Below are 9,447 nucleotides of genomic sequence, written 5' to 3'. Positions count from 1 at the left end.
AAAAAAAAAAATGTCACATCGATGATTATGAAAAAAATTATAAAAGGTTTATTTTATATATATATATATATTATTTTAATCCCAATAGTTATTATAGTAGTATGGGGATCAAAACGTTTCTCAAAAAAGTAAATTTGGGATTAAAACAAAAAATTTAAATATCATGATAAAAATGAAAACCCCTAAAACTGTTTTTTACTTTTTTGATAAATGAAAAACCCCTCAACTTAAAAAGGACCTTATCTCCTTTTTTTTTTTTTTTGGGTAAAGGTAAACCTCATTTCCATTTTATTAGTGTAATTGATGTTTACACTTTACACTTCTTAACATAGAAATCATCGAACCCTTAAAATAAAAAGGCTCAACAGCTTTAATTTTACTTGACTTTTCTCTGAAAGTGAAATCCGTCTCTCCTTCGTCCCAACGCTCCCTCTCTTTTTTCTCTCTGAAAATATAAAGTGTGTGTGTGTTTTTGTCTTTTTAGACAACAACAATGGCTGTTATTTCCAATTCGTTGGTTTCTATGAGAAATCCTCCAGCTCACTTTTCTACTGGTAACCTTTTCTCTCACATTTCTTTCTTTCTCGTACTATCTGTTTTTTTTTTTCTTTTTTCTTTTCCAGATTCTCTTATATTGATTGCTCATCTATGTTTCTTATACAATGATCGTGCTTGCGTTTCTTGAATCAATTGACTCTGGCTGAAAGATCTCATTTTTTGATCAACTTGAAAGATTTACTTCCATTCCATTTTCTTTTCTCATTATAATGTTTAGTACTTAGCTTTGATCCTAATAATAAGCTCATAATCTTTCTGGGCTTTTGTTTTGTTTTTATTTTTGTCCCTCTATGCGTGAATCTGTCAGTTTAGTGAAAAAGCTAGACTTATGCATGATTTCCTTGATGGGTTTGCAATCTTGGAAAGTTAATGTGGTTCTTTGTGAGAATGGTGGTAGTGGAACAAGGTTTCTTTCATTGGGCCTCTTGGGGGATTGGGGTGTGTTTGCTTATGCTATAATAGATTGAGTTATAGAAAATTCATTCTTGTGTTGGATATTGCTTGTCTAAAAAAGCCTGGATAGAATGTAGTAAAAAATCTGAAGGTAACTTCTCATTCAAAATAAATAATTGGGTCTTTAATGTATGGAGTACTCTGTACAGTAGCTGTCACTGAGGCCAGTCTTTGTTGAAGATTGGGATGTGGGCAATTCACATTTGGACCTTGTGTTTCAGAATTTAACTCAGTTCGGATTCTTTGGTGACTGCTTGGGAGTCTTACTATTTAGGTTGGAATTTTATCTGCACCTGGCTTTTTGCATAAATTTCTACTGGAAGTCTCCAATTCTATGATACTGGATCTTAGGCACATTAGTGCGATAAAAGATTATTTGCTAAATTTCTGAAAGTTCATTAAAGTACAGTTGTACCTGAAAAAAAAAGGCTTTAAAAATCTGTACATAAGCAAATAAGCCAACAGAAAGAAGCTAATCCAAGTGCTATTTATACTCTAATATTGCTGTTTCTTCCAATATAGAAATAGGTGGATAATCAGGTCATATTGCTTTCTTTTATTTTATTTATAAAAAATTTATTTTCCTTTTTCATGTCCTGTCACCGTAGGAAGGAATGGTTCTTGAATGTATGGCTAGCATTGACATTTGGTGGAGTCTCATATTACTTAGTTATAAACTACTTCAACCTGATGTTGAAGGTTTTACATTGATTTTGGATGTTTCTTTGGGATATACTTGAGAAACATATACTGTTTGTTGGCCATGAAAGAACTGCCTACTACATCTCTGCCTGTGGAGCAATGGTTCACACACTGATGAGTGTGTTTTCTGATCGGTTTAGAAGTACTGGTAACTTACGTACCTCTGTCAATTCTTTTCTAGGATCTGCTCTGAAGCCATTGGACCAGTTTCTTGGGAATGCATCCGCCACCAACTTGTTTCTAAATACCAATCGTGTAGGGAAATTGCAACTTTGTACCTCCAGAAGGCCACTCATTGTTCAAGCTGGGTATAGGTATTATCTCTGCCATTTCTTTGTGAACCCAATGCTATATGGTAGTGATGGTGCAAAGATGCATGATAGCTTTTGTTTTTGTAAGTTGAAAGTGAGTTGCTCAATCTATGCCGTCATTGCCTTTGATTTTATATGTTTACTGGTTATATTTTTTTAATTTCTTTTTTTAATATGATATAGGATTAGAAATTCTTAATGTGAGTATCATGCTTATATTGTATAATTACAGTGATCATGGAAGGCCAGGCAGTGCAAGCATCTTTGTAGGTGGCTTTGTTTTGGGAGGACTCATATTTGGCACACTCAGTTGTGTATATGCACCTCAGGTCTGGTGCTTCTTTATTTGTAATTAACTTTTCCTGAAAATGGCAGAAGCTAGTGTACTGTGGGGTGCCACCTAACACTTTCATGATCTGTATGTTAAACAACGCAATAAGTTGATTCAATGGGCTTTTACTTTTAAATGCTAATACTATTATTGTCTACATGCATTAAATATCTAGTCCCAATGATTGGGCTGTGGGTCTTTATGCTTCTCTTTGACAGTTTTATACGGAAATACAGGGATTTTATTTCTCACTTCGTTTGCAATTTTTATTTATCTCCTACAGATCAGCAAAGCACTAGCCGGGCCTGAGCGGAAGGATTTGATGAAGAAACTGCCCAAATTCATCTATGATGAGGATAAAGCTCTGGAGGTTAAAGTTTTTCTCTACTCTATCTGTATATAATTAACTCGCAGGATAAATCTCTGTTTTTTTAAGACCTTTGCTTCACTTGTTTCTAATGTTTAGGCATGTGATATTGTTTATCCTTTTTTTTTTCTCACTCAGGTACTTTGAGTTTCTTTTTTGGATGACTACTTTTAGTGTTTTTAGAAGATGCTGGAATGTGTTAATCCTATGTTCAATTTTCATATTTTGCCACAAAAGTCACTATTCATTTTATCTCTGAAATTCCATAAAGTGCTTTTGTTTCTGTTCTGACATCTTATATGTTATTGATCTCCAGAAAAACCATCACATTTTCACTCCTATGTTTATGTTCTGAAACATATATTTTCACTTCATTTTACAGAAAACACGGAAAGAACTGGCTAAGAAGATCGCACAGCTAAACTCTGCTATAGATGATGTTTCTGGCCAGCTCCATTCAGATGAAGCCCCAAATGGTGCGAATGTAATCTCAGATGAAATTGAAGCTGCCATATAATAACATCAGGATATAAATGGCCTTCTCTACCAGAAACTTCCAGATTAATAAATAATAGTTCAATATCTTGTAATACCTTTTTTCCCCTTTCAACAATCAGTTTAGTTGTTTCTTCAAACTTGGTGGCTTGGTTGTTACCTTGGGTATACAACTTTGGCAAATATTATCTTGGTGGATTACTCATATTTGGGTAAAAGTGATATGCAGTATTTAGTATTGTTCTAAACGTGTTTCTTAAGCTGTTCACTTTAAAGTCTTGTACATTGTTATAGTTTTTTTATACCAAGAAAAAAAAATACATTGTTGTAGTTCTATTAATATAATTACTTTAAAAAAAGTTAACCCTTCTCAGTTTAGTTTTGTTTTGTTTAGATGGTCACTAGGGACTGGGATTGGATGATAGCCCTCACGTGTTGCATTGGATATTCTATCAACTTGTACAATTATCATTTCGGAGGTATTCTATCAACTTGTACATTTATAGTGTGGGAGATACCACTTCTGTGCCAGCATGCTCGGAAATGGCTACTGAGTTACGTTAGTGTAATTTGAGTTGAATGAGGAGCTAGAGATCCGTCTCTCCTATGTTTCATAGAATCCTGCCCCTTAGGTCATAAACTCAAATTTTCATGTTTTGGTAGCTTGTTATTATTGCAAAGGCTAAAGTCATGAAAGTGATAATGATTGAATATTGTCAGTTATTCAAGAGGGGGAGAATCTAGGATATCATGCGTTTCGTTGTCACAATTTATCATTAGGTGGTACCACACAGAACAGCCTAAGGTGGTTTGTGCCAATGTTACCATGTCATTTTCATCACTATTAACAGGTTAGAAATTCTTACAGTTAATTCCCGGTTCACCAAAATCAGGGATTATTAGCAAATTGCAATCCAGCTAATTATATTTCTTCACAATTATAGATTTTTGATGTTTGAGATGCTGCTTTATGTAAAGCAGGTAGACTCATGTTATAGTATAGAGATTAGAGACATCTTTTACTACCTTTTACTTCAAATTTTTTGCCGCTTCGGCTCTTGATCCTGAATTTTATTTATTTAATTTGGTGGAAGATCATAATAATTTCTTGAAAGGGGAAAATAGCAAAATCTGATGCCAACCAATTATAGAAACAAAGCTTCACTGTCCACCTAGCAGAGGACTACGTTAAAGGCACCAATGTGCAAGCAAAACTACCTTATATTCACATTGATCTGTATTTATGAGACACTGATCCCTGTTTTGACGGATGTAATTAGGGGGAAATGGAATGAAAAAGAATGGTGATTGGTGAGAGTCATCCTTCTCTTGTTTGGAAGGATGAAATGGAACTCATTTTTTATTTTGTTTTCTTCTAAACATTCCTCCCTAAATGAGAAGAACCATCAATTAATTTAATGAAATAAAAAGTGAATTCTCAACTTTATCCATATTTTGAAAAAATGCAAATAAAAAGTGATAAGTAAAATATTCTTTCATTTTCATTTATCTTTTACTCCTAAACAATATTGCAAAGGGTGTACTTAACTCTCAAATCATTGGGGGAAAAAAACTCCTAAACAAAGATGTTTAATTCCTTTCTTTTACAATCAATCCACTCTAGTTTGTTATATTTTTCATTTCATTTTTTTCTCCCTTTATAATCAATTCGTTTTTTTTTTTTTTTTTTGCATAATTCCAACCTACTAGAGTGGTTTCCCCCCTAATATTAGTGTTCAAGACTAGTGTTTCAAGCACATTAAATAAAGACTATTATTTCAAGCACATTAAATAATTACAGGAAAAATTCCTTTGAGGGTACATTAACCTAGTTATGCAATGTAAAATGACAGAGATATTGTCCCTTGAATTGGACGTTCTCCACCATCAGCCATGATTTCCCAATAGCCAGAAATTTGCTAACAAAAGATCAATAAGATGGGGACACATTGTCCTTTGGAAAAATGTAAGGGCATTGCAGGAAGAAACTAACGGGTGATCAATCTGTGGTTCAGATTATGAAGTAGCAAGCACAAACAGGATCTTATCTCATTTATCTTTCATGTACCATTCTCACCACACGTTCCATTAACTCGCTTGCAACCATTAATTTTTATAACCAAAAAGCAATTAAAAAGTGACTATATTAACTGAAAAAAAAAAAAACGAACTGAACTCTATAAAACTGAGGAAATTGGTCACATAGCTTTAGTTGCAGCCATGGCCAGCCATGCAGCTCTAGCTTCTTCAAGAATTCCAACCAACACAAGGCTTCCCTCCAAGAATTTCCACTCTTTCCCAACCCAATGCTCCTCTAAGGTAGTGTCCCTCTGCATAAGTTCATCCTGTTCATGTTAGAAGATGTTTTAGTGGCTTTCTTGTTTATTGGGATTGTTAATTCATTTTGGTTGTACAGAGGCTGGAAGTAGCTGAGTTCTCTGGGCTAAGATCCAGTACATGTTTGACCTACTCCAAGAATGCTAGAGGCGCATCCTTCTTTGATGTTGTGGCTGCCCAACTTACTCCCAAGGTTATCTTCTCTTCCTTCTTGGATTGATATTTCTTTAAAGAGTAAAATAGACTAGACTATGGAAGTATGGATTGATATATGTTAAAGAGGATAACAGAGATTATATGTTGTTTTGCTTTATCAATCCAATGATAAATCCGAAACATATCAAACATGCCTCTAAAACTTTGTTAGAAGAGAAAAGAGGAAAGGAAAAAAAAAAAATAAATAAAAACTTTGCCTTAAACAAATTTATAAGCCACACAGATGGTTCCTCCTAGTTAGCAAGCTTTTATTCAAAGGGTGTAAAACAAAATCAAGTTGAGCCAAAGGATATGCTGCTTGACTAGCCAGTAGCCACTTATCAAATTAATCTTGTGTCAACTTCTGGTATCTTGCTTTGTTTTACAACCTCAAACCTTCTATGTGATTTGCAACATTAACAAAAACTAACATTTTTCATAAGCTTAAACCTAAGAGGCACTCTTATTAACTCAAGACCTTCACTGAAGAGTTTTATACTTCATAACGAATTTTCAATTTACAAACTAGCAATTATCAATTAGAATAGCCATGCCACAAATGAGAATTTATTAAAAATTTAATGTAACGCTTTTAATTTCTGAAAAAAAAAAAAAAAGAATGTATGCATATGCCAGTAACTTCCAATAGAACCTTCAGTTCAATTTTTTTTTTTTTTTTAATTTTTTTTTTAATTTTTAGGATTTTATAATTAGATTTATCTAAGAAGAAAAAAAGGTTACATGGGAGGTAGACAAGACATACATAAATGAAAAGAACAAAACATAAAAATTTTCAGAATTTATAGCTTTATAGCTATGGGGTTCTAAGATGACTATTTAAGTATTCACTGAATATTGTCACTGATAATTACTTTGCACATATTCCTGAAATTAGACAACAGGATCAGCTCCAGTTAGGGGAGAAACAGTGGCCAAACTGAAGGTAGCAATCAACGGATTTGGACGTATTGGCAGGAACTTCCTCCGATGCTGGCATGGGCGCAAAAACTCACCCCTTGATGTTATCGTTGTCAATGACAGTGGTGGTGTCAAGAATGTAAGATACTTTATTTATGAGCTCTGAATTACCATGCTTTTAACTTGGTTAATGTTAATAAGTTTCATTGATCATTGCCAATACAGGCTTCACATCTGCTAAAGTATGACTCTATGCTGGGGACATTCAAAGCAGATGTGAAAATACTAGATGACACCACCATAACCGTTGATGGTAAGCCCGTCAAGGTTGTCTCCAACAGGGACCCTCTCAAGCTCCCTTGGGCTGAACTTGGCATTGACATTGTTATTGAGGTAAGTCCCGTCCTTTCATTCTTCAACTATCAGAGTCTCCTCAAGTGCAAGATAGCATAAGAAATTTTGTAATTCATGGAAAAAAAAAAATCCCAAGTTGGCTCTATTTTGGACAGACCTTATAAGATTATTGATTAATTTTCCCTACAGGGAACAGGAGTGTTTGTGGATGGTCCCGGTGCTGGGAAACACATCCAAGCTGGTGCCAAGAAAGTTATCATCACTGCTCCAGCAAAAGGTGCTGACATTCCAACCTATGTTCTTGGGGTAAATGAAAAGGATTACTCGCACGAGGTTGCTAATATTGTTAGGTCAGTGTTCCCATATAGTCTAATTAACATGCTAACCAAACAATTATGACTGTGCTTGAGCTACTTAATTTCTTATACACGTTACCTCTTATAATGGTATATTCTAAATGGTGGTCAAATATTTTCCTTCTGCAGCAATGCTTCGTGTACCACTAACTGCCTGGCTCCTTTTGTGAAAGTCTTGGATGAAGAATTCAGTAAGGATTCGTAAAATTTTGCAGCATTAATCAAATAAGGGCTTCTGGGACTAAACATTTGCGCACATGAATATGAGACTGAAATTGTGCTTGCCATAACACATGCTTCAATTTTCTTTCAGCATTAGAGAGGCTTTTGAGAAAATACATCTAATTATTTCTTATTTTGCAGGCATTGTCAAGGGAACCATGACAACCACTCATTCCTACACTGGAGACCAGGTAAACCATCAAACACAGATTTTTTCTCCTCATGTAGGGTCATATCTTCATTTTGTTTTCATTGAGTACAACATTCCAACAATTTAAAGAGATCAAATAATGTGCTCTTACAATAATTTAAAAAAAAAAAAAAAAATTCCTATAAAAATGCTCAATGTTATAATGATTTCAAATAAAGGTACTTAAAAAGTTATAGCCTACGTTGTGTATCTTCAGAGGCTCTTGGATGCTTCACACAGAGACTTGAGGCGAGCCAGGGCTGCAGCATTGAACATAGTCCCAACAAGCACTGGTGCAGCCAAGGCCGTGTCTCTAGTGCTACCCCAGCTCAAGGGCAAGCTCAATGGCATTGCACTCCGTGTGCCTACTCCTAATGTGTCCGTTGTTGACCTTGTTATAAACGTTGCGAAGAAGGGCATTTCAGCAGAAGATGTCAATGGAGCCTTTAGAAAAGCAGCTGAGGGGCCACTGAAGGGCATATTGGATGTGTGTGATGTCCCTCTTGTTTCAGTAGACTTCCGGTGCACAGATGTTTCTTCTACCATTGACTCTTCATTGACAATGGTCATGGGTGATGATATGGTCAAGGTGGTTGCTTGGTACGACAATGAATGGGGATACAGGTGAGGATACTGAATCATATGGATTCATACTTTAACTAGATTTTCTATTAGTTAGTACTTAGAAGTGCTCATTTATAGAAGGTAAAAGAATCCAAGAATGCTTGACTATTCGTTCAGTGTAACTTTGATTATGACCTGACTTTGGTTTTGTTTGCAGCCAAAGGGTCGTTGATCTGGCTCATTTGGTAGCATTAAGGTGGCCAGGTTCAGCTTTTGCAGGTAGCGGAGACCCATTAGAGGACTTCTGCAAGGCAAACCCAGCTGATGAGGAGTGCAGAGTCTATGAAGCTTAGATTGCTGCATCTTTTTGGCTAATTGTATAGGATCAAGGCTTTCAATGCTCATTATCTTCATATGTTTATTTTGTAATGACATTTGAGGAGAGGAACAAAATTATCAAAGAATAACATTTCAAGCAATTTCTCTAAAGTGGCAATGGTCTATCAAAATATTGATTGTCAGTATGAGTTATGTGAAACAATAATTCATTAATTAAAAAAGCTAGCCTGTTTTTTAATGATCTATATCTAAGGCTATATTTATTATCAAATGAATATAAAAGTCTCGAACAGGTAGTTGCATCTTCTAAGAAAGTGAATACCGACATCCCTGTCTAAGCCAAAGCTATCCTATTGGCCATCTAGCTGGCTAGTCAAATGCAGTTTAGGCACGCGGTGTTAAAAGGTGACTCCAGAAGCTGCATAGAGGCAGTGAACAACAGAGATGCAGTCGTGCCTTAGAGGCTTGCTAGTTTTGTTGCTGATATTAGTCTATTTTTTGTTAATTTTAATCAGCTGGGGTTCAATTGGGTCTATGGAATTGCAAATAAAGCAGCCCATTTCCTGGCTAGGTGGTATTTGTCCAATTCTTTCCCAGGTTTTTTGTTGGAGGACTTGTTCCCTAACCATTTGAGCTTTCTGTTTTTTTCCATTGGGGTTTGCAATTGAAAAAAGTAAATGTCAATTACGCAAAGCGATGTGTGGAACCGGTTTCTCCCAAATGTGTTCAGGTGCGAAGGAGAATTCAGTAACGAC

General features: G+C 35.3%; 2 protein-coding genes across 2 annotated transcripts; both read left to right on the top strand.

Moving 5' to 3' along the window:
• Positions 1-327: 327 nt before the first annotated feature.
• On the top strand, positions 328-3,465 carry LOC126712606 (uncharacterized). Its single transcript, XM_050412001.1, has 5 exons — positions 328-554; positions 1,895-2,027; positions 2,257-2,353; positions 2,639-2,725; positions 3,105-3,465. The coding sequence occupies exons 1-5, from the start codon at positions 494-496 to the stop codon at positions 3,237-3,239; spliced, it is 513 nt and encodes a 170-aa protein (XP_050267958.1). The 5' UTR covers positions 328-493; the 3' UTR covers positions 3,240-3,465.
• Positions 3,466-5,366: 1,901 nt separating this feature from the next.
• On the top strand, positions 5,367-8,842 carry LOC126712605 (glyceraldehyde-3-phosphate dehydrogenase B, chloroplastic). Its single transcript, XM_050412000.1, has 9 exons — positions 5,367-5,536; positions 5,634-5,747; positions 6,645-6,806; positions 6,893-7,060; positions 7,211-7,371; positions 7,507-7,568; positions 7,741-7,790; positions 8,007-8,413; positions 8,571-8,842. Exons 1-9 carry the CDS (start codon positions 5,438-5,440, stop codon positions 8,704-8,706), a joined length of 1,359 nt encoding a protein of 452 aa, XP_050267957.1. The 5' UTR covers positions 5,367-5,437; the 3' UTR covers positions 8,707-8,842.
• Positions 8,843-9,447: the final 605 nt, after the last annotated feature.

Source organism: Quercus robur, chromosome 2, assembly GCF_932294415.1.
Source record: "Quercus robur chromosome 2, dhQueRobu3.1, whole genome shotgun sequence".
Lineage (NCBI taxonomy): Eukaryota > Viridiplantae > Streptophyta > Magnoliopsida > Fagales > Fagaceae > Quercus > Quercus robur.
Note: the sequence above shows the minus strand (reverse complement) of the source record. Positions and strands in the feature narration are given on the sequence as shown.

Excerpts from the sequence above, each read along its gene's own strand:
- LOC126712606 (XM_050412001.1), top strand. The coding sequence starts at position 494 with ATGGCTGTTATTTCCAATTCGTTGGTTTCTATGAGAAATCCTCCAGCT. Across the intron at positions 2,354-2,638 it reads GTTGTGTATATGCACCTCAG|ATCAGCAAAGCACTAGCCGG; the intron begins GTCTGGTGCTTC and ends TATCTCCTACAG. Across the intron at positions 2,726-3,104 it reads ATGAGGATAAAGCTCTGGAG|AAAACACGGAAAGAACTGGC; the intron begins GTTAAAGTTTTT and ends TTCATTTTACAG.
- LOC126712605 (XM_050412000.1), top strand. The coding sequence starts at position 5,438 with ATGGCCAGCCATGCAGCTCTAGCTTCTTCAAGAATTCCAACCAACACA. Across the intron at positions 5,748-6,644 it reads CTGCCCAACTTACTCCCAAG|ACAACAGGATCAGCTCCAGT; the intron begins GTTATCTTCTCT and ends TCCTGAAATTAG. Across the intron at positions 7,569-7,740 it reads AGTCTTGGATGAAGAATTCA|GCATTGTCAAGGGAACCATG; the intron begins GTAAGGATTCGT and ends CTTATTTTGCAG.